Here is a 26,075-nt window from a genome sequence, read left to right as displayed (position 1 = left end):
GAGAATGTAAAAGTGAAGTCTCTACCGAAATGGAAAAAAATCACGGAATTTCAGGATGTGGTTTTGGCCGACCAAGGAATCAAAGGCCAAAAACAAAATATCTGAACATGGAATCTGACACACACACACACACACACACACACACACACACACACACACACACACACACACACACACACGCACACACGTACACACGCTCACACACACACGATCTTTCGGTCTGAACGACATTTCGTTGCCTTGCAGTCATACATATAATAAAAATGACAAAAACACACAATAAACACAAATTTAACATCCACCACAGTGAGTTCACCAGGCACCTCCTCACTGTGATGGAAGGCAAAAATCTTAAAGTCCTTGTCTCTTCCCTCCTTGTTTTCCCTCTGCTCCGAGACGACCTGTGAGCCCCCGCCGCTGTCGTCCACCGGGCACGTGGCTGATCCTCCGAGGTCAGGTCGCCGCTGCCGCCGGAACGCCATAGCTCCGATGTCGGGCTGCCGCTGCCGCCGGAACGCCACGGCTCCGATGTCGGGCTGCCGCTGCCGCCGGAACGCCACGGCTCCGATGTCGGGCTGCCGCTGCCGCCGGAACGCCACAGCTCCGGTGTCGGGTCGTCGCTGCCGCCAGAACGCCACAGCTCCGTTGTCGGGTCGCCGCTGCCGCCGGAACGCCACAGCTCCGTTGTCGGTTCGCCGCTGCCGGTGGAATGCCACAGCTCCGATGCCGGGTCGCCGCTGCCGCTTCTGCCGGAACGCCACAGTTCCGATGTTGCCGATGTTTTAATATATAGATAGATATATAGATATGATTGTGAGTTCTTTTTGACTAACACTGGTGGCAAGTTCATTTCACTGTACTTTATTGTGTATGTGATGAATAAATCTGATTGATTGATTGATTGGACTTCACCCAGGTTTCATCCATGGTTTGCTGATGGACAGCGCTGTTCTTAGGCACGCAGTTCTCTACACATTTACTGATGAAGTCCTGTGAAAAAGAACATTAATGTTTCAGATTAATGACCTGATGTAAGATTATTGACTTGAAATAGGAATTCTGTTTCACTCTCCATGGATGCTGTTGTATCTATTGAATATTTCAAATATGTTCTGTTTTTATTTCCGAATTTCAGCAGCAGTTATACATTTTGGTTATCCAAGGGATTTTGTTCTGCAGACACTATTCATCCTAAATTTTGTAATATAACCTTTTTTAGACTCCTCATAGTGAAGGATTTATAAATGAGTGTAAGGCTTAAAAATTATTCACAAAACCTTTTGAGTTTTCCCTCCCCAGACAGCTTGAAACAGTTTTCACTGGGAGAGTGCACCCACACCATTTTCAGCCATGATTTGACATTGCAACGTTGGTATTTAGAGCACAACATCTAGGCAGACTGCCACCGTTCTGGGTTGGGGCATAAACTGTATATTTCTGAATGGATATATGCTATGGTTGTATGTGTAGATCTTCGCTGAAGCATTAATATCTTTCTCTCCATCTGTTTTTAATTATTTTGACTTATTTGAGAGATTTATGATCGCGTGCAACAGTTACAAAGGAAATCAAATTGCTGCGTCTTTTTTAAGGAGATCTTTTATAATTGATCACTGTGTGGCCCCCAACAATACTATAATTTTGTAGTGTTGACTTTTGTATCATACTTAAAAGTGTGATACAAAACTTAATAGTTAAACAAATACATACTTAATAGTTAATCTCCCAAATAATTATAAAATTATTATTATTATCATATTAATGTTATATAACATCTTAATTTATTTTAAAATAGTAACAGTGATCTTTTTCTATTCCAGTTTTTTTATTATTTGAATGCTAAATATAAATTCTTCTTGCCAATAGAACTACAGTCAACATTTACAATAGTAAATTATTCTTGCTCTCAAAATAATGAAAACATGGCCTTTGTTTAAATGTAAAATGAGAATCTAGAATGATTGTATGTTTTTACTTTGTCACAGTTGAACTTCTTCTGAATGAAAACATTTACCAACCAGTGAAGTCTATAAGTGATTCCCCAGTGAGGGTATGCTAGAACAGAATTATTGACAACTAGTACAGTATCCCATCCCTCATTAAAGTGAGAGCTGCAGCCGTCAGTGTATTTTTACTATCTAAAGGGATTCAAAAAATAATATATTAAATGAGTGTTGACTTAGATTAAGTTAACTGATGTTGCCAGATGAGCCAGGTCCATCAGGTTCAGAAAAGAATCAAGATTATACAGGAATCCAATTACAGCAAGCCTATCCAGTTTCATTGTTTATTGAGCTTGAGGTTAACAAGAAATGTAGAGAAAATGGTTCCCATGGCACCGTGAGTCTTTCTCGCATCCAGCAAGTAAATTTAAATGAGTTTTTGAGTACTTGATTTTATATACTGCAGTTTGTCAAGATACCGAGGTACAAATTTCTACAAAATTCTATGACCATAAACTTCAAAGAGGTGGGTACCGTGTGAGAAATATGTGACATGAAGCACCCTTGGATGAATTTGTTTTAAATTGTTTTACTTTGAAAATAATTTCCATGTGGTGGTTTGGGTTCAGGTCCATGAAAACCAGAGCTTAGGTGGCACTGAATGACACTTAGATATCACATTGCAGGAGGTTGACAGACATCATGGATTGTCCTGAGGAGTTTTTCCATAATTGCTGACATTTATCCAGTGTTTCACAGTATTTGCTAATGTATTAATGCAGTCAGTCTTTGAGAGGCTGCTCATACCTTTTTGCCCTGGCTTTTATGGTTTCCTAAATTCATAGACCCACTGAAACTTATTCCCTTCTGGTTGCCTTAGTGACAGAGCTCAGAGATAAGCCTAGGTAGAGCCCTTTTGTGATTGCTTTCAGGTGACATTCAATGATAGCTTGAGTAGAGTGTCCTTTTATAGTTCTTGTAATTCACAAAATGATAACAGCTTTCATTCCTGAGATCCAAGGGCTCTAGACCATTCCCAGGTGGGATTTGTATTTGATTTGCTACTTCATGCCAGTGAGGCTGTTAGGTCCTTGTGGATGATGAGATTATGTCATATGGCATGGAAACCTGAAGATGTCAAGAAAATAATGGTTGCACTATTGTTGCAGGGTAAACTTTCAGCCCCTGTTTTCAAGAGTTAAGGTGAAAAAATAAAATAATTTTAATGAATAATGCTCTTATTTGCTGAATAATTGACTGCATTTTCATTTAGTTTAATGATTTTTGGAGTAAAGGAAATTATGTGCTAGCCAAAGACTACAAACATTTATACCATCTGTTATAAGAAGGTCGCTGCATACCATCATACACAATGTGAAAATGCTGAAACACGAAAATGCTAATTTATTCTAAAAATCATGAAATGACTTAGATGCTCGTCATTTAATTTTTTTATAATTGAAGTGCTTTCTTAGCTCTCCCTTTGTCTCATAAAGACAATTTGGGATAGAGCACTTTTTTTGCGTGCACATCTGAAGTATAAAAAAACATTAAAAATGTGATATTCTCTGGAATAACTAGTTGCAAATTATGGTAATTTCACTCCAGATGCATGTCTTATGCTGGTAGTATTTAGGCTTGTGTACACATAAAACTGATTAAATCTAGCTGAGTGGTTTGGGAAGCAAGTATGAAAAGTGGGATTAAGAACCTAGAGGATTTTTTGTGCTTCTTTAACACAAGTTGAGTCATACAATCTTATATTAAACTTTCGCCAATATTGTGTTTATACCGAACAATATTGCTGGCATGTCAAAAAAAAACCCAGTATAATTGTAGGTAATTCTTCTGCCTTCAAGCATCACAGTTGTTCACCAGATACTAAACTGAATCTGAATTTGTGCAGAAAGGATCTTTGCTGTAACAATCTGATATATGGTCAACTTTTTCATATTGGCAAAAGTGATTTGTGTCAATTGAATGGTTTGAAGGTCTTCATTACCTTGCTTTTTTTTTTAACATTCTAAACTATTCTTCCCACATTTTTCCGTGGTTATACACATAAAACAAATGTGAGTTCACAGAGCTTTTTTCCTTTAAGTTACTAGCTCTGAATCCTTTAATTTATAAAGTAAAAAATACAGTTTCATCAGCTGTTGTAGACAGTTTGCTTGCTTTTCTCTGGTGGGCTATTATATCTAAATGAACTTGCCAGGGGATGATAAATCACACTGAACTACACATTACACATTAGTTCTCATGAGCTTTAAGTGTGGTGTACTTTCCGACTTTATGCAAGCCTGTCTGTATGCTTCATAACATTGCGGAATGGGGCTTGCTGCCACACTCATCACATGTTCCTGAAGACTGAATATACCAGTTCCGAATTATTTTAACAAATCTTGCTGGCAAGACCAACCTGTTGCAAGACCTTTTTTGGCACATAAAACTGCTGAAAACTATGATATTTGCAATTTTCTCAGCTTTCCAGTTGTCAATACTTCATTTTTATGCTTCTAATTATCCTTGGACACATTCAATGTTATTAAATATAACCTTTTTACTTTTTTATTAAAAAAATAAAATTGCCTAAAATACGATTTAAAATGGCAAAGGTAATCACAAATAATAAAAAAGGCTACTTATCTTTTTTTAAACCATTCTTCCTTGCATATTCAAATAAATGAGCCTTGAGATCCTGTGCCGGTTCTAAGCTCCTTCATGATTCAAGTATAAATGCTAGGGAATTCCTGGGATCACAGCTTGTATTGCTGGAATCTGGATCTCATTGAAATGTACATTATTCTTACAGGATACAACAGGGTTGATGCAGAACTTATTATGCGTGGCCTATTCATGCTTCTGTTTCTTATTTTCTTATTTTCCTCACATCCAGCACATCACTGGTAAAATTTGGCCAGCAAGAGCAGACTTCCATATCTACATGAAGTCCTAAAAATGTGCAAGGAATTCCTAGCAGAACCCAACAGTTACCAGATCTTTGGGGGAGACTGAAATGTAAACAAATAGAATGGGGGGAGCCTTCAATATAATTACAATTTCTTTTTTGCTGATTGTATATTGGTGAAGAAGGCTTAGAAGTGAAGTTTAGCTAAAGTGGACAATATTTTTCCTTATAAGAATGCTTCCTTATATGAGTGGATGATCCAACTAAGATTCCCCAGCAAGCATTCTATAAATTGATTTGTTCTTTTGGTGACTACTGAACTGCTGGACCTCCCTTGTAGAATGAAAGACGCATTATTTTGAAGGATATACTTTCTCACTTGAATTGTTATGAATGTGCCAACTTAAGATTTAAACAGTTAAAGCAACTGCTAACTCCACCTGGATTTAAAGAATTATAAATGTTATCAATGGATTCAACATGTTTTCTGACCATGGAGTTTTCTAGCAGATTTAAAGCTCTTCTAAAATACCAGAGATTTTGGAATATAGCCAACAGATACAAAGTAGCAAATGTAAACCACAATTTGAGAAAGAACTGAGAGGAAAAATTAGGAACTATAGACTCGTCCGCCTGACGTCAGTCGTGAGATAATATTAGATGGCTAAAGGATTTGTTAATAGTCAGAAAATAGTGGTTAATAATATATTGAGCAAAATAATGCTGGAAGAATTCGTCGGGTCAGGCAGCATTGTGGAGGGAATGGACAGGTGCCGTTTTGGGTTGGGGCCTTTTAAAGGTGCTGCCTAACCTGCTGCGTTCCTCCAGCATTTTTGTTTTGCTCAAGATTCCACCATCCGTAGTCTCTTGTGAATTCACTTTCCTGCCTCACTGCAAAATTGCTCAAGGATGCCTTGAGTCTTTCAAATAGCAGAAAAGTCATTTCAATGTCCTTCCTATAGCAGGGTGACCAAAGCTGAACACGATATTCCAAATGCAGCCTCACCAACGTCGTGTATAACAGTAACATGACATCCCAACTTCTATATTCAATACCCTGAATAATGAAGACCAATGTGCCAAAACTTTATTGACCAACCTATCTACCTGTGACTGCACTTTTGGGGAACTACATACCAGCGCTCCTAAATCCCTCTACTCTCCAACTCTCCCAAGGACCCTGCCATTTACTGTGAAGGTCCTGCCCTCGCTTGACTTTCCAAAATCCCAAAATGCAATTGCTTGCAATTAGCTGCACAAAACTCTATTAACCAGTTCTCAGACCACTTGCATAACTGATCAAGATCCTGCTGTAAATTTTGATGACTTTTTTCTTCACTACGACACCACTCACTTTAGTGTCATCTGCATACGTACTAATTATGCTTAGTACATTCTCATCCAAATCGGTGATATAAATCACAATCAAAAATGGGCCTAGCGCCAATCCCTGAGGCACACCACTCGTCACAGGCCTCCTGTCCAAAAAACAACCTTGCACCATCACCCTCTGCCTCATTCCGTGAAGCCAATTCTCTATCCAGTCGCTGGCTATCCCTGGATCCCATGTGATCTAACCTTCCAGAGGAGCCTTAAATGCAGAATCTTATCAAATGCCTTGCTAAAGTCTATATAAATTAAATGTTTTCTTTATTTATATAGCACATTTTTAGTCAACTTGCATTGACCCCAAAGTGCTTCACATAATTATATTCACACACACAGGCAAAGGTGGGTGAAGTGTCTTGCCCAAGGACACACACAGGCAAAGGTGGGTGAAGTGTCTTGCCCAAGGACACAACGACAGTATGCACTCCAAGCGGGATTCGAACCAGCTACCTTCCGGTTGCCAGCCGAACACTTAGCCCATTGTGCCATCTGTCGTCCATTTACAGCTTTGCCCTCGTCAACGTTTTTAGTTGCTTCTTCAAAAACTCAATCAGATTTGTGAGATACGATCTCCCACTCCAAAACCATGCTGATTTATCCCTAATCAGCCTCTCTCTATCCAAATGCATATACATCTTATCCCTCAGAATACTGTCCAATAACATGCTTACCACAGATGTTAGGCTCACTGGTCCAGTGTTACATAGAAACATAGAAACATAGAAAGTAGGTGCGAGAGTAGACCACCAGGTCCGTCGAGCCCGCACCGCCATTCGCTCATGGCTGAACACTAAACAGACACACTTACCCACAAACAGTAGACACAAGACACAGAACACAAGACACTACCCTCCCCTTTATACCGCTATCACCCCCTCTCCACCCCAAGAACCTCGTGATCTCCTGGGGGAGATCACGATCAGTGTTCCCAGGCTTTTCCTTGCAGGCCTTCTTAAATAGAGGCACACCCTCCTGCCTTCCAGGACCTCACCCGTGTGTAATGATGATTCATATATCTCAGCCAGACTCCTGCAGTTTCTTCTCTCGCTTTCGACAGTGTCATCTGACATAGCTAATCAGGCCTGGGACATTTATCTAGTCTTATTCACCATAGGACATATAGCACATCCTTGGTTTTTAAGGGGCCCTATTCTCTCTCGTTACTCCCTTTCCCTTAATGTACTCAAAATCTCTTTGGATGTTCTGTGATGTTATCTGCCAGAGCTATCTCCTGCCCCCTTTTTTGCCCTCCTGATTTCCTTCTTAAGTATGCTTCCCAGTTTTCGAAACTCCTGCAGGGATACACTTTATCCTAACTGCCTATACCTGTTTTAGGCTTCCTTTTTTCCTGACCAGAGCCTCAATTTCTCTCGTCATCCTGGCTTCCTTACTCCCACCTGTATTGCCCTTCACTCTTAACAGAAACCTGCATGATCCAATCTTTCTTCAGCACACTTTTAAAAGCATCCCACTTTCCGAATGACCCTTTTCAGACAAGCAACCTACACCAATCGACTTTAGGAAGTTCCTCTCTAATACCATCAAAGTTTGCCCAGCTTCAATTCAGAATTTTAACGTGTGCAAACCATGTCCTTATCCATAACTGTTTTAAAGCTAATAGAACTGTGATCGATAGTCCCAAAATGCTGGTTCACAGGCACTTCAGCCCCTTTCCCTACCCAAGAGTAGATCTAGCTTTGCCCTCCCCCTTATTGGACCCTTTACATATTGCCAGATATAGCATGTCCACTGAGTAGGTACCAAACGTCAACTGCCCCTTTATGCTAAACCGCCGTTAATCCCAATTTGTTTTTTAGTCTCCCTAATTTCTCAGGATTTCTCTTCAATTCTACCACTCGCCCATACACCAACAGGAATTTATAATGGCCAACTTGCATATATGTAGAGTGTAAGAGCAAATTTGACCACCGGAGGAAACTTGTGCACTCAGAATGCCAAACTCCACACTGACTACATCCAAGGTCAGGATTGAACCCAGGTCCCAGGCACTGAGGCAGTGACAGGAGGATATCTTTTGGGGAAATCAACTGTTGACATCAGCTGAATGTCAGAATAAATATGATGAAAGTGGATTGCTGAGGGAAGCAATCTGAGATTAGAAATCTTGTATTCTCAGATTGGTTCATCTGATTTCCACTTGTTTATCCAAGTCAAAATGAAACATAATGGAATTTCTGTAATATTTCCAGAATCGTAATATAATACAATTAGCTGCATCCATGATTACCCGTGTTACCAATGGATGCAAACTGGATATAATAAGTGAGGAAATGGTAAGTATTTGGGGGAGGATGGGGACCCACAGTCCCGTTTATATCAACTTGTCGATGGTGGGAAGGGTCAAGAGCTTCAAATTCCTGGGCGTGCACATCTCTGAAGATCTCTCCTGGTCCGAGAGCACTGATGCAATCATAAAGAAAGCACATCAGTGCCTCTACTTCCTGAGAAGATTACGGAGAGTCGTTATGTCAAGGAGGATTCTCTCTAACTTCTACAGGTGCACAGTGGAGAGCATGCTGACTGGTTGCATCGTGGCTTGATTTGGAAACTTGAGCGCCCTGGAGCGGAAAAGACTACAAAAAGTGGTAAACACTGCCCTGTCCATCATCGGCTCTGACCTCCCGTCCATCGAGGGTATCTTTCACAGTCGCTGCCTCAAAAAGGCTGGCAGCATCATCAAGGACCCACACCATCCGGGCCATACGCTCATCTCCCCACTACCTTCAGGTAGAAGGTACAGGAACCTGAAGACTGCAACGACCAGGTTCAGGAACAGCTTCTTCCCCACATCCATCAGGCTATTAAACTCGGCTCGGACAAAACTCTGAACATTAATAGCCAATAATCTGTTTATTTGCACTTTATCAGTTTAATTATTCATGTGTGTATATATTTATGCAATGGTATATGGACACACTGATCTCTTCGGTATTCGTGCCTACTATGTTCTGGTGTGGTAAAGCAAAGCAAGAATTTCATTGTCCTATCAGGGACACATGACAATAAAACTCTCTTGAACTCTTGAACTCTCTTGTATTTATTAATATAAAACCTGCTTTGGCAGTATCACACGTAACCAAAGAACAACATAAAGAAGTAGGCTTGCAAATAATAGGTGATTGAATACTGCAGAAAAATTGTAGGGTAAAGTTGGAATTTTAAGAAATTAGCATTTCAGATGTTTGAAAAAGAGAAATATTTATCCTCTTGTTTAATCTACTTAGCACAACAGATGCAATTGGTTCATTGAATTGTGCCATTATTAAACCACCATATCTGTGAGGCGAACCATTGATGACATGGTGGAAATATCACTTTCCACATATGTACAGTTTTAGGGGGAAAAAGAATCGGAGTACAATTGTACAGTGTTTTAATAGGGTGATTTCACGAAAGGTCACTGGAGCGTAAATCCCCACTCACGTGACCGAAAATTTTAACTGGGGGACAAGCGTCACTTCCGGTACATGTTAGTGGATGGGAAAACACGCACTTTCACACCCGTTAAAAACATCGAAAACGGCCAGGTTTTGAGCTGCAATTAAGTGAGCCAGTCGGGGTGACCGTGAGGAACAGCTACCTAAATTTACAGTTAAAAAAAATGATGGAAACTAAGGTAATTACAAGAGGGAGCTGAAGGTGTAAAAACGGCGGAAGTTGATTGCCGACATTTTTCGTGGAGATTTAAAGATCCAAAATATCGGGAATTATCGCGTTTGCTCGCTGCATTTCATCAAAAGTGGCATTATTGACTTTGTTATCTTTATTCATTTGTTAGATGAAAAGTATTAAAAGTTAGAAACCCGTCAGTAAAATTGCAAAATCGCCCATGGTTCTCGGGTGGGTTTTATCATGCAAAATGAAAACGCTTCTGAAGCTCCATTTACCATTTAAATCATCGTAAGCTTGCATCTCAGTAAAATTGATTTCCAAATGCATTGAGAGTTTACGATGATTTAAATGGTAAATGGAGCTTCAGAAGCGTTTTCATTTTGCATGTTAAAACCCACCCGAGATCCATGGGCGATTTTGCAATTTTACTGACGGGTTTCTAACTTTTAATACTTTTCATCTAACAAATGAATAAAGATAACAAAGTCAATAATGCCACTTTTGATGAAATGCAGCGAGCAAACGCGATAATTCCCGATAGTTTGGATCTTTAAATCTCCACGAAAAATGTCGGCAATCAACTTCCGCCGTTTTTACACCTTCAGCTCCCTCTTGTATTTACCTTAGTTTCCATCATTTTTTTGGACTGTAAATTTAGGTAGCTGTTCCTCACGGTCACCCCGACTGGCTCACTTAATTGCAGATCAGAAACTGGCCGTTTTCGATGTTTTTAACGGGTGTGAAAGTGCGTGTTTTCCCATCCACTAACAGTGACGCTTGTCCCCCAGTTAAAATTTTCGGTCACGTGAGTGGGGATTTACGCTCCAGTGACCTTTCGTGAAATCACCCTATACTTAGTGGCATAATTTGCAACTGAGGGAGATGTCAACTCGAATTGCAGAACCGTATTAAATAAATTTACTAAATTCCCAATTTAGATCCCTGATGCTTTCAAAAATAATGTTTATCTCAAAGTATCGTTCTGTAGTTATCAAAAGTGAAGTGTTTTCCACAAGTGGTAATGTTCGTATGAATGTTCAGAAATTTTAATGCAAACGTGTGTTTACATTGTTGGGTACATTCGAGTCCTCTCCTGACGTAATATTCTATACATATACTTTTCAGCAGGTTTTTCCTGAGGTACATAGAAATGGTCATCTTCACTTTTTTTCTAACTTGCTTTTGTAGTTCCATTGGAGTGTGCTTATTGGCTGCAGTTTGTGCATAGAAAACTTCTGGAAACAGTAGTGATGTTTTCTGAGTGATTTTTGTCTGGGGAATAAACATTGGCCAGGACACTGGGGATAATTCCCCTTGTCTTATTTTTTTAATTGTGCCATGAGATCTTTTATATTTACCCAAGAGAGTTGATGTGTAATCAGACGATAGCATTAGAACAGTGTAGTGGAATTGCACTGTACTGTCTGCCTAGTCTCTGGAGTAGCACTTCATCTCACAACCTTTAAGTCAGAGAGAAAATGTTATCCACTTAATCACTGTAGGCATTCCAAGAATAAATATCCCAAAAATATATATTTAAAACAATGTTAAATGGAACTATCAAGAGTAATTGAAAAGGACTATATTGAAAATAAGCTGGAATTAATGTTTCCAACCCCAAATATTCTAAAATGGCACGTGAAGCTTGATTTTGGAGTACATATTTTAAGACCAATAAATTATATATTTTTAGTTTATTATGTGTCAAAGTTTTATCTCGATGTTTATATAAGAATGCAGGAGTAACATTCACATTATTTAAGCACAGTATTGCCTATTGGGTATAGCTTGCAGTCTGTGTGCTATTTGCACAAGGTTATCCAAGATAATTGCTCTGGACCAGCTTGCCTGTTTTTGACATCCACTTTGTACGAGAATATAACAATCTAGCTTCCTGTTTAATTGTAGGCAAACTTTTCAAAATTGCATTGATCACAGTATTTTAACCTTGCAGTAAATGTTGCAACATGTCAGTCTAGTCCTGTTGGTGTTTTGCTGTGTTTTCTGTGTCTCTAATCTTTTCACAATATAAATTAGAGTATATGACGGGTAACAACTCTCAAAACACACAAGGCACATGAGGAAATTGATCATGATAAATGATGACACAAACATTTGTAAAAGTTAAACTAGAGTTTATTTTCTAAATTAACAGTCTATATAAACTGTAATTAACCTGTTTTCATTTTAGGAATACACAGCTTTATGTCAAATTGTGTTTAATTATTTTCTCGTGATGAGCCTTGAGGTCCCTTACAATGTTAACTTAGCAAATTAAATGCAGTTTGTTCCCAAATGATACTTGCACAAAATAAACACAGTTTGTTCCCAAATGAAACTTGCACAGTAAATTTGGAACATAAATAAGTTGCTGCCAATATGTAAAAATAAACGTTGAATATAATGCACATCCCTTTTTCAATTTGTCACAGTCTTCACACTGGTGTACACCCAAATCATGAGTATAATTATATCACCTGTCAATATTTTATGGAAAAAATACTGTTTTTATATGACTGCAATAAATCTTATATAATTAGCATATTTGCCATTGTTTAGTTATGTTAGCTAGGACTTTGGTGCCTGTAGGAATCACAAATTTCTGCAGAGTCAGGGTTTAATTTATTGAATTAGCATTGCAGCCATAATTAACCATCTTGTTTATTAACCTGTAAACTTAATATGTTTGTCTTGGCTTGGCCACATAGGATTTACTTTGCCTTGTGGGTTTCATAAAGGCAATTAAAGTAAAACAAGCTATTATTTTTTAACTTTATTAGTGGCTGTCTCCAAGATAAATCACTTTGGCAACTGAAATCTAGAAACACAGAAATAAACAATTCCCCGTTCAATTACTGAACTGACATTCTCACGGCTTCATAATATCCACTAAAATATTCTATGTAAGCAATTATAAATCATTTTTGTATGTATTCTATTTGTCAGTTAGACTACCTTCAATATTACAACCATGTGTTGGAATAATGTATTGACAGTGTGGTGTCTTTATTTTAATTAATCCCATAGTATCTTAACTGTTTTGTTTAAATAATACTGATTACTGACTATCTGTTAATTAGTGCAACAAATGAAAATTGATAGCTCAACATGTATGTTACGTCTTGACTCAATGGAACTCCAAATAAATAGTTTTGTTCTATTTGTAGCCATGAGAAAGAGCACTGGGGGAAGGGAGGCATTATGTGAAAATATGATGAACAGATTGTTTAAGAGCCGAATTTCTCTGAGGTTTACAAATGTGGAAAAAAGGCTGATGATGGCTATAGGTATCAATCCACATTTGTGATGTTAATGGTGACCATTTATGGTTTTTCAGTTGCCAGTTATTTATTTAGACATTTGTTTGTTTTTTTAAATCTCCCAAATATCTACAGGATAGTGCCTTATGCATCTATTTACTGTGAATTTCCAACTGAGGGTCTTTTTTTCCTACTTTTAGAACTTCAACAAATCTAAAGAATACGGTCTGCTCCTGAGGACTTGTCCTTCAATCTCCCTTTGGCTTCAAATTTTTGTCAGTCATGAACAGGGGTGAGCTGGGCTGCATAGTTTGCTGGGACATGGAATCGAGTGTATTCATGGAGAGGAAAGAGTCACAGTTGAAGAATTCTAAGAAATGCCCTTTTGTCCCTGATAAATTCACCTCCATTCTTGGGTTTCATTGTTATGTGACCTTGAAAGTCATTGAAGAAATAGTGCATATTGTGGATATCAGAGTATGTTGTGCCCATTTCCAACTGCACCTGTTCTTTAGGTAGAGGGTTTTTTTTTTTGCTGAACCCCTGCCTCTGTAGATGTGTGCTTTATTCTTTGAGGCCTGGCGGAACTTCCAATTAAGGAATGTCTAGCATCTGTTGTTAATTAGCTCATCAAACCAGTTGGTGTTTTTAGGCAGCAAAACACCTCTACACACAGTTCTACTTGCAGACAAATTACATTGGAACTTAGGACAGTTGAGATGATGTGGGCAATGCGGCTCTTGTTAGTTGCGACTCTTGGTAGTTGCGACTTATTGTGTTATCTTTGAGGCACTGTCCTTGAGATTAACTATTTTTGCTCAGTCTTTGAGACTTCAATTTGGACTTTCTTGCAGCATTGTTTCTATTAGTTCCATTGTTTTGGAGCAAGGCCGATGGGGATTACCACAGATTAGACAGTAATTGGTCTAATCGTCATCGGTACCTCTCATGATACAGGAGGTCCTTACATCTTTCAGCATAGACAATGCCCGATTCAGGTGAGTTGCCATAAAATCTAGTAATTTCCATTGAAATGTACTATTGGTTGTAACAAAGACCATGGTCCAAGTATTTTGTCACAATTTCACAGCTTCATTTCCTTATCTGGGAAGAACAGTGAATGTTAAGGAACTTCAATGACATAATTATAAACATGGAGAACGGAGACAAATCCAACAGGGAATATCCTGCTGAATGCCATTGAAAATATATTTTTCAGGACAGTCTTTGATCACCTCCTCAAATTTAGAGGCAGAATGGATACATAGAAACATAGAAACATAGAAAATAGGTGCCGGAGTAGGCCATTCGGCCCTTCGAGCCTGCACTGCCATTCAATATGATCATGGCTGATCATCCAACTCAGTATCCTGTACCTGCCTTCTCTCCATACCCCCTGATCCCTTTAGCTACAAGGGCCACATCTAACTCCCTCTTAAATATAGCCAATCAACTGGCCTCAACTACCTTCTGTGGCAGAGAATTCCAGAGATTCACCACTCTCTGTGTGAAAAATGTTTTCCTCATCTCGGTCCTAAAAGATTTCCCCCTTATCCTTAAACTGTGACCCCTTGTTCTGGACTTCCCCAACATCGGGAACAATCTTCTTGCATTTAGCCTGTCCAACCCCTTAAGAATTTTGTACGTTTCTATAAGATCCCCCCTCAATCTTCTAAATTCTAGCGAGTACAAACCGAGTCTATCCAGTCTTTCTTCATATGAAAGTCCTGACATCCCACGAATCAGTCTGGTGAACCTTCTCTGTACTCCCTCTATGGCAAGAATGTATTTCCTCAGATTAGGAGACCAAAACTGTACGCAATACTCCAGGTGTGGTCTCACCAAGACCCTGTACAACTGCAGTAGAACCTCCCTGCTCCTATACTCAAATCCTTTTGCTATGAATGCTAACATACCATTCGCCTTCTTCACTGCCTGCTGCACCTGCATGCCTACTTTTAATGACTGGTGTACCATGACACCTAGGTCTCGTTGCATCTCCCCTTTTCCTAATTGGCCACCATTCAGATAATAGTCTACTTTCCTGTTTTTGCCACCAAAGTGGATAACCTCACATTTATCCACATTATACTGCATTTGCCCACTCACCCAGCCTATCCAAGTCACCTTGCAGCCTCCTAGCATCCTCCTCACAGCTAACACTGCCCCCCAGCTTCGTGTCATCCGCAAACTTGGAGATGTTGCATTCAATTCCCTCGTCCAAATCATTAATATATATCGTAAATAGCTGGGGTCCCAGCACTGAGCCTTGCGGTACCCCACTAGTCACTGCCTGCCATTGTGAAAAGGACCCATTTACTCCTACTCTTTGCTTCCTGTCTGCCAGCCAGTTCTCTATCCACATCAATACTGAACCCCCAATACCGTGTGCTTTAAGTTTGTATACTAATCTCTTATGCGCTACCTTGTCGAAAGCCTTCTGAAAGTCCAGATATAACACATCCACTGGTTCTCCCTTATCCGCTCTACTAGTTACATCCTCGAAAAATTCTATAAGATTCATCAGACATGATTTACCTTTCATAAATCCATGCTGACTTTGTCCAATGATTTCACCACTTTCCAAATGTGCTGCTATCCCATCTTTAATAACTGATTCTAGCAGTTTCCCCACTACTGACGTTAGACTAACTGGTCTGTAATTCCCCGTTTTCTCTCTCCCTCCCTTTTTAAAAAGTGGGGTTACATTAGCTACCCTCCAATCCTCAGGAACTACTCCAGAATCTAAAGAGTTTTGAAAAATTATCACTAATGCATCCACTATTTCTAGGGCTACTTCCTTAAGTACTCTGGGATGCAGCCTATCTGGCCCTGGGGATTTATCGGCCTTTAATCCATTCAATTTACCTAACACCACTTCCCGGCTAACCTGGATTTCACTTAGTTCCTCCATCTCATTTGACCCCCGGTCCCCTCCTATTTCTGGCAGATTATTTATGTCTTCCTTAGTGAAGACAGAACCAAAGTAATTATTCAATTGGTCTGCCATGTCCTTGTTCCCCATGATCAATTCACCTGTTTCTGACTGCAAGGGACCTACATTTGTTTTAACTAATCTTTTTCTCTTCACATATCTATAAAAGCTTTTGCAGTCAGTTTTTATGTTCCCTGCCAGTTTTCTTTCATAATCTATTTTCCCTTTCCTAATTAAGCCCTTTGTCCTCCTCTGTCCTTCATCTTCAGCTAACTCCAAAGCAAAAACAGTACAAACACCTTTTCTGACTTTTCAAAACCGTCTGACTCTCTGTGGAATATCTTTCTCATGCAGAAATTCTTCCAAACCTTATGACAGCCATACAATGAAGTGCAAGCAAGCCATAATCTTAAGTAATAGATCCACAGCAGACCAGTCTCTCTGGACACAATTGTCAATCAAGATGTATAGTTACAAAATTCTGGAGTAACTCAGTGGGTCAGGCAGCATCTCCAGTGGATGTAATAATTGGGTTAGGACCCTTCTACAATGGATGTAATAATTGGGTTAGGACCCTTCTTCAGACTGATTGTAGGTGGGGGGGTGGGGGATTTTTCCTGTTTTTTTGCTTCCAGTCCCTCCCCACCTCTGAGTGGGGAGGGACTGAGGATTAAATGTGATTGAGGATTAAATGTGACTGAGGATTAAATTTACTGCAGGATTGCTAAAATCCTGGGTAACAAAAGCAAACTAAACAACAGGAATGGATTGCTGGAGATGGTTGAATAAAAATGTTAGCAAATAACTGAATTTTGGTCCTGCAATAACATGTACAATGAGCATATGATAGCATGTTAAGTGCCACACTATCAGCAACCAAGCTGACATTTTATGCACAAATGGTCATCAACTCCAGCATACAAAATTCATCAGTCTAGTCTGCCGTCTCTGATTTTACCTGCTACAAAATTTGTATTTGTATGATGAAAGTGTTCTTCAAATAGATTTGAGAGATTTACTCATCTAAAATAAGCGAAGACTTATGCACCCCAAAGAGACAAGAAAAATAAAGAAAATAGGACATTCTTTGTGGCAGCTTGTGTATCATAAATCCTAGTTTTTTTTCTCCTCTATCCTTGGTTGTTTAATATTTATTGTTGTGGTGTTTTTACCCAAGCAATTTCTGCTGCACTGAAACTGGCACATTTAGGTTACCTGTGCATACATGTACTCCTTCGATTTTGGTTGTAATAATGAATTAACCTTGCACATTTTATACTGTTTTATATAATTTAAAACATGTACCTAATGTTTCTATAGTTTTGAATTCATGTAGTTATTTTTCATGCAGCTTGTACTAAAATTAAACTAGAATCTGGAATAAACAATAATAACCTGTATCTTTAAGATTCAGTGTGTAATTTTACTGCTGTATAATTACATCAAATGAACTTCATGTTGGCCAAATGTCATCCCAGTAAATCACTAATATGTAGCATCCTAAAATGAGACTGAACCTATGATTTATAAAAGTGAAAACAAAAATACTGAACATTTGGAGCTGTTTACATGAATGATTTTTGATCAAAGCCAGAAAACAATGTTATGACCATCTGTAAGATAGCTGCACAGCATATTGATTTATTTAATGTTGCTCTTGGTCTTTTTACAGATTACTTTAGCTGCTGCTGGACTCAGTTATCCCTGCCATCGACTAATAGTTAGTAAAAGGCCGTCACCTACACAAACCCGAGAACAGTCTGAAGAGGTAACACATCTTTTGCTTTTTCATTAACCTTAAATTTAATGTATTTTACCAGATTGCACACAGCACTCGAGATGATGTTGCAACCAAGTAGCAATGTCACAAAATTTTGAGATTTAATATATCAAGTCTGCAATTTATACCATCAGATACAGCATAAAAAGAAGTTTAATTTGACACCTAATTCACTTTCATATCTTCAGTATTAAAAAGGTTATGGCCATTTTCATACTCGGAAATTAGCATCTTGTTCCCTATTGCTTTTCCATTGACTTAACACAAAAGCTGTGATCGAGGACAGTCAAAAGCCCATAACTTTCTTAAAAATTAAGAGAACTGAAAGACATTTTCAGTTATTATAGATTGAAGCATTCTGAAACAAATATGAAACAATCTTATTTGGATGACCTGAAATTAAAGCATATAATTAGTTAGTTACCCAATTGTAGCTAATTACATAATTCAATTACTAGATATAAACATCTATCCATTTCTTAAGAATAGATTAACATTTTTAAATAGCCTAAGTGTCCAAATAACATACACACAAGAATTCACAATATAACGATTTTTAAATCTCATTGTCATGGATTTATAGGCCAAATGGAAGGAATTTAGTGTTTAATACCTGCAAATTAATGGCCATTTAAATCATCTTGCGAGTGGGTTTTTCTGGAACGCGATCATTTGGAACGTTGCGGTGAATTTAAACCCCATATCGGCAGGAAAAATACTGCCGGTTCGTATGGGGGAAAAAATCACCGTTTCGCAACGTTAAATGTGAATTCAAGGTATCTTAAGGAGCACTTTTATACATAAAATAAACGGCTTTCCTTTACCTGTCCCGTACGTGAAATTCGTCCCCGTTGTCGGCGTTGATGGCTTTAGAAGCTGATTTTTAAATTACTCCAGTGCTGAACTTGTCGGGCGATTTAAAAAGAAAAAAAAAAAAAAATCACAGAACGCCCATCGGAACAATTCTTCAGCAAAAGCTTGCACTCCGAGAAAATATAATCCAGGACAGGTAGGTGAAAACCGCATTTTAACCCCCCCCCCCCTCCTCAAAGGCGCCAAAATCACGCACACGGCCAGTGGCAGAACTGCAGCGCCGCTGAAGGTAAGTTTTGTAACATACCTAAACCAAGGCCCAAAATAATTTAAATAAAATAATCTCTCTTGTACTCACAGAAATAAAAGTGAATCTACCTTTGGCTTCCTAATTGCCTGCTTTACTTACACTTTAGCTTTCTGTGAGTCGTAAACAATGACACCCAGATAAGTTTGAATGTGAACTTTTCTGAATTGCGTACCATTTAACTAAAGATTCAGCATTTTCTTCTACCTAGATAACATCTAGTGCTGAGATGCCATCTTCTGGGTTACATTGCTTCCCAAAATCACAGATTGGAAGGAGGCCATTCAACTCATTGGTCATTGGCAATTCAGACGGTCCCACTGTCTGCCTTCTTCCCATAGCCCTGCAAATCTATACTCTTGGCCTTGCAAATTCCCTGTTCTTGCCTATTTAGCTAGCTTCCCCTTGAATACCACAATTGAACCTGTCTCCACTACACTTGGCCGGTGGATTTCACACCCTATTCACCTGTTGAATTTCCTCAGAAATTCCTTGTTTCATTTTTTCCTCAATCTTTTGCCAATCTCCATTATTCTATGTCCTATAGTTATTGACCATGACACCAGTCCTCTTAAGTTGTTCTTCACTGAAATAACTTTGGAAAAGGTGCACAAGAGATTCACCAAAGTTGCCGTATCTTTTTTGATGTGCCACCCAGAATTGGACACTGTACTCCAGTTGGGGTCACAGCAGTCTTTTATAAACATTCATCATGATTTTCTTGTACATCATGTCTTTGTTTATGTAGCCAGGAACCTGTATCCTGTTTTTAAAACCACTTTTGTAATCAATGCATATATACAAAAATGTAAGTTTTAACTTTTTTCATCATTATATTTCACCTGCCACATCCACCCTTTCTACCAGCCTGTCTGAATCTCTTTGAAGCTTATTACTGTACTGCTTATGACAGTTTGCTCTGTCAGCTACAGATTTATGCCCTGTACACTGAAGTCCAAATCATTAATATAAAGAAGAGTGTTGGCTCTACTCCTAATAAGGTGGTGCCATCGAGTGTGGCTGCCTCGCCTGCAGCTGTCTGTCCCCTCATCTTTTTGTTATTTTTAGTCTGTTTTAGTCTGTTTGTTTTTGGGAGGTCTTTAGTCTTTTTTATGTGGGGGGCGAGGAGGAAACCGTTTTTCTTAGTCACTTCCTGGTCGAGGATGCGTCTACCCTCCGAGCTGCATCTTCGCCCCCTCCTCGCGGTCTACCATATGGATTGGCGTGACCTTTCCTACCGGAGACCGGCCAGAGCGTCAGCTTCAGCTGTGGCACAGCACTGGATTCCATCGCGGAGCGAGCGATGCCTTACTGGGAATCGCCGTGTTGGAGCTCCGGAGTGCTGCAACTGCCGACTTCAACACCGTGGAGCTGTGGTCTGTGGAGCTTCCAGCCGCGGGCAGCGCTGACTTTGGCATCGCGGAGCCTGGGATCTCTCGCCGAGGTCCTCTGTCCTTTGTCCTTAATTCTGGCTATCTCTACCATAGTCAAAGTACAACCAGTCACAAGCAATCTGTATCTTTTCACCTATCTTCCATCCATGCTTCTGCGACCCCTTTTATTCCATGACTTTTGGGGTAAATGATAAATTTATTGTAGGACAAATTCCTGTTCGAAGTCCACTAATATTCCTTCAACCATATTTCCCTCTGTTATTTCATCTAAAAACTGTATAGTTGTTAAATGTGATTTACTTTGAGCAAATCCATGCTGACTCTCCAATCAACCCACCCTATCCAAGTGCTAATTCGGTCCCAGATTGTTTCTAGAATCATCCCCATTTCAGATGTTAACCTGATTGGTCTGAGGTTGCTTGGATAAGGGGCTGTCCCACCACGGCAACTTAATCTGCGAGTTTAGACGAGTTTGCCCTCGACTCTTAACTCGCAACATGGTCGACACGTGGTCCTAGGAGGCCCTATGAGGTCACTGGAACTCTCCTTCATGGCCGAGGGAAGTTCCCGAATACTCACGGGCTCAGCTAGGTTGCGAAAAAAATTTCAGCATGTTGAAAGATTTTCTGCGAGTAAAATTTGGTCGGCATGGTTCTTTTTAACTCGTAGTGCAGTGGAGTGGGGTCGCTATTTAGTTACAGGCAGTCAAGGGCAACCGTAGGCAATTTCCTTCGCTGACCGGGCATTTTGATTGGCTCATTGGAGTTTTCAGGACACAAGGAAAACCGCTCCCCCGCTTTCCCTAGCCCCCGCCTTTGCGTTGTGTTTGCGTGTGTGTGTGCGGTCGGTCGATCCAGCTCGCGTTTTGAACCCTGACGGTCGATCCAGCTCTAAGTTTTTCAGGCGAGTGCCCTCGAGCTTGAAGATCGAAGACACTCTTCTTAACTCGCGGATTAGGTCGCCGCAGTGGGACAGCCCCTTTAATCCCTATGTACTTTTTGAACAAAGGTTTAATATTTGCAATCCCTGGTCTCCACACCATCTATAGATGTTTGGAAGATTATGGCCAAGTTTTCTGCAATTTTGCCTTAACAGCAACCTAGGATGCAAACCACCTTGACCCAGTGATTTATCCATTTGAAATGCAGTTGGTCTTTACCGTACAATTTTATGATATCAATTTAATAATGAGAATCGGGTATTGACTATTTTCAAGAAACAATGCTCCAACTGACTTTCCAGCACCACGAAACCTACTACTATTATCTCCCTTGATTTTTCATTATGCAGAGGGCGAATTGAACCAGTCATGTGAATAAAGTGGCAATAAAAGTTATGCACAGGCTGGGAATGCTGCAGTAAATGGATTATCTCTTGATCCTTCAAATCCCTGTTACTATCTACAATGCAGCACATGATATGCTTACCACTTATTTGAATTGATCCCACAATCCACACACCTTGAGATGATGTCGTAAGCACATCTGACACTGATATAATGCTATATATCCATGCTCTGAAGTGTTGGTGTATTGCATTACAATCATCGTATCTGCTGCTAACGGGGTAAGAATATTATGTTGTGCCTAGCTGGCACATAAAGCCATGAATTTACCGTTAGCTTCAAACAGTTATCGGCGGAGTTCAATCTTGTGAGGTCCCACAGCAATTTGTTCGATGGAATCATTTAATGAATCCTATGCCAGTTTAACCTGCGGAATTGGGGAATTCGTTGCGGATTGTACAGCACTGAAAGGACAAAAGGAATTGTAGCCCGTTTTAAAATTTATTTCGGTTTTGGTTAATGTTTCTGGGGTAATTTTAATGTATTTTCCGTTTTTTTAAGTTTTACTTTTGTACTTCATTTAAAAATATTTTTAAATGTCACTGAATGCGAAAGATGTTCAGAAACATTTCTGATACTTGGTGATCTAATGGCCATTAACGTTGTTTGGGGGCTTTGTGGCTGTCAAAGTTGTGGTTAGTGTTTTGAGAAGGGTATCTTTACTGCTCTGTTGGAGGCCTTGCTGTTACTCAGGCCATGCTGCTGAGATCCAGAATGCTTTTGGCCGTGAAGGTAAGCTTTTTGCATCTGGTCCAGGTAGTTTTGTGTATCAGGCTTGAGGATACTCAGATTCTGTGGTGTGCTTTTGATAACTTCCCCATTAAGTCAGGTAAAAGCTGATTCTTTGCTTCTTTATGGTTCCATAATAAATTTGAATGCCTGGGAAATGGTTTCCGAGAGTCGCAATGTCTCCCGTTCTCCTGCGAGATCTAGCAAGGAGAGAAACAAAATACATAAAATATGAGAAGTAAAATTGTTTCCTGTCTAAATGTTACCATTAGTCATCTTCAATGAAATATGTGTTCCATAAAGCTTTAAAGTAATGATTGCTATTCTAGCTAATCATATTTTATAGACCAATGAGAAATGTGCAGTATTTTGTAGTATTACTTTCAGTTCACGTTTTCTAAATAAACCACTTCAGGTTTATTGCTGTGGTTGCTTATAATTAATTTGAACAGCATGATTGTAGATGACTCTATGAATAATTCATGAATAGATTTTATGTCTCCACTTCATCAGCTTGGCTAGAGTTCTGTCAGTTGTTGTTTGAATGTGAAAACTGTTCAAGTTGAAAGAAATGCTAGAATTTATATGGTGCAGGTCACAATGTTAGGACATCCAGTTTACTTTTGAAATGCAATAAATGTCATAAAATATAAAATAAACTCAACAATTCAATTTTCCTCGCACAAACTCCCACAAATGTAACTATACTAGTTAACATGTTTAAGTGATGGTAATTTTTACTCTATACTGGCAATGACACAAGGTGAATTCACCAGCATTTCTTCAAAGCATTGCTATGGAATCATTTATGTCCATCCAGAAGGGCCATTTAATTGTGGTTTAATGCACTTTTCGACAGTTTTCACCAATATAATTAAAAGTAATCATAAATGTGGGCCGCAGTGATTCAAAATTTTAAGTGGGAAATGAAACATGCTGAGATATTTGAACAACAGCACAGAAAACATTGAGTATAAAATGAGAGCTCTAATTTGGAGGATAACTTTATTACCAAAACATTGTTTGAAAACAGAAATCATGATAAAAATAAGTGGTTTGTCATCAGGTTGGCAGTTACTCATGAGTTGTCACATTATTTACGGATTACTAACAAAAGATGGAAAAGGTGCTATTGTATTGTCTATGATACAAAGTTTGGTTACAAAATGAGCTATAACAAGGAAAAAGCATATTTGCAAAAGCATATAGAAAAGTGAGTGGCCAAGAAGAATGAAAAGGGCTGTTATTTGAAAAGGTGAGAAACTCACAGATATTGGCTGTGGAGGGATCTTACTCGATGCAGCATAGATACACTAGATTGATGACTGGGATGACTGGGTTGTCCTGTGAATGGAAATTGAGTAAGATTAGCCTACACTAATTTGGATTTAGGAGAATGTGAAGTAATATGTTGAGACTGGCAAGATTCTAAAAGGAACTGAAGTTTAGATACTGTTTGAGGAGGTGCATATGAATCTCTGCCTCATGTGGAAGGGATGTTTAGTTCCATGGATAGAAAGTGGGAGAGGAGGTGCATATTGTTATTGCATCCCGTATGGTTGCAGGGGAAAGTACCTGGGGAAGGGAAGGAATGAACCAGGGAATGTGAAGAGAGTGGTCCCTGGCAAAAGTGGAAAGGAGTGGGGAAAGGAAGATCTGACTAGTGGTGGGATCAGTTGTGACACTTTCACCTACCTCCCAAACCCCCTCGTGGCTGAGCCCACACCCGCATCTCCTCTATAGCCTGCACTTCTGAAAGTGGAATATCGCTCCTTTTGCCTGTTCCCTTCCTGTCTGGGGAGCCAAACACTTCTTCCAGTTGCTGCAGTGATCTGTTGTGGACTTTCCAGTGCACCATTCAGCGCTCACAATGTGGTTGTTTCTTTATTGGGGAAATCAAATAAACATTGGTTGAAAGTTTTGTAAAATATTCCCATGATCCTAAGCTTTCAGCGTCTGTCATTTAAATCTGTTATTCTGGCCCTTCTTACATTGTTCCAATGAAACTCAATGTAACTTGAGGAAAAGCACCTCGTCCACCAGCTTGACTTTGTAGCCTTTAGGGCTCAACAATTTCAGATTATCAGCCATTCCAGGCTTGTATCTCTCATTTCCAGCATTGTTCTCGTTTGGATGTAATTTGTTCCCTATTTACAGCTGCCCCAAATATACTTAACTCCCCTCTTTACCTCCACTTATGTTGTTCAATCTCCCTGGCCTTCAATCTTCATGGACCTTCACTTTTGTTCCCTCCCCCTTCTCTACCTTTGGCTCCGTTAAAAGTTCTTTCTTTCAGTTTTGATAAAGGTAATTGGCCTGAAACACCACCTCTATTTCACTCTCCACAGATATTGCCTGGCCTTCTGAGTATTTCCTACATATTACTATTATTTCAGAATTTTAGGATCAGTAGCATTTTGCTTCAGATATTTGTTTCCAGTGTTCTTTTGAATAAAAACATTAATATGTTAAATTCATAATTTCAAATGGACAAGTCACCCTTATTACTTTTTTGCTGTAAAATTAATTTTGATTGCATTGGCCACTGGAGGAATTTATTAACTTGATCATTTTTTAATCCTTAGTGCACTGATGTTCACATGGTCAGTGACAGCGAAGGAGATGATTTTGAAGATGCGACTGAGTTTGGGGTTGATGATGGTGAACTTTTTGGCATGATTTCTTCTGGATCAAAAAAATCTCCAATGAGTAAGTTGGTATTACTGTTAATATCAAACATTTTTCATTGCTCTTCTACAATTTATTGTTGCTGTTTTAATTTGTTTAGTTACTTCAGAGAAAATAAATATGCATAATTAAAATAGATTTTGCTAATGTAATATCTCCAATAAATGAGGTTTATCATTTTTTGCTTCAAGTAGTTTTGGCATTTATTTTAGCCGATGATGCAAAACTATCAAGCAACAAGGAGAGGAATTTAAGGAAGCTGTTTATAGAGGAGGAGTGGTCTGAATTATCTTCTTTTCAGCGATCATAAAAACATGATTATTTTGACAGTGGAGATCAAATCTCAATTGCAGCCAACAAGTGTTATAAACAATTAAACAAAAGAAAAGAAAACTTGTATAAATGTGTGCACTATTTGGATATTAAGAGGAAAAGTTGAGTTTATATCAAAGTGAATGTGAAGCTAATGAGGATTTTGCTGCAGGATGGAAATCAAAGGTGAAGTAATGGGATGGATCATTTAATTGCAGCTCCAGCAATGTAGTGATATATGGACTGTTAGAAAGTCGTGTACTTTCAGCTTTTAGATGTTGAAGTACTTTTTCCAGGGATAGGTGTGGGAAGAAGTGGGTTGTGGGTGAATTGGGGTACGAAAGAAAATGAATAATTGGACAGATTGCTTTATCAGCAGATTGCAGAAGATTACAAATTTACATTGGTGGCCATTGATTACAGAAAGGGAAGATTATGCAATTTAAGCATGACCCAGAAACTGAAGAGAAGGAAGGGGTCGTGATGAAGGGCAGGGACAGGTTTCCTGAGAAATTTGAAGATGAAGCAAATTGTTGAGTGGTGGTGAAAGTTGTCCAGTGCCTTGAGGAAGCTCTGAAGGAATTGTGAGTTGATTAAGAATCTAAAAGATAGACCCTAGAATTCAGAAGTCACCCATCT

The 26,075-nt window shown here is 39.1% G+C and overlaps 1 protein-coding gene across 1 annotated transcript in view; it reads left to right on the top strand.

Moving 5' to 3' along the window:
- Positions 1–26,075, top strand: part of faf1 (Fas associated factor 1) — a 278,615-nt gene that overhangs the window by 157,541 nt on the left and 94,999 nt on the right. The window contains exons 9-10 of the mRNA XM_033028571.1: positions 17,741–17,836; positions 25,022–25,145. Coding sequence (XP_032884462.1) covers positions 17,741–17,836; positions 25,022–25,145 — 220 coding nt within the window. The remainder of the gene's footprint in view (positions 1–17,740; positions 17,837–25,021; positions 25,146–26,075) is intronic.

Source organism: Amblyraja radiata, chromosome 10, assembly GCF_010909765.2.
Source record: "Amblyraja radiata isolate CabotCenter1 chromosome 10, sAmbRad1.1.pri, whole genome shotgun sequence".
Taxonomy (NCBI): Eukaryota; Metazoa; Chordata; class Chondrichthyes; order Rajiformes; family Rajidae; genus Amblyraja; species Amblyraja radiata.
Note: the sequence above shows the minus strand (reverse complement) of the source record. Positions and strands in the feature narration are given on the sequence as shown.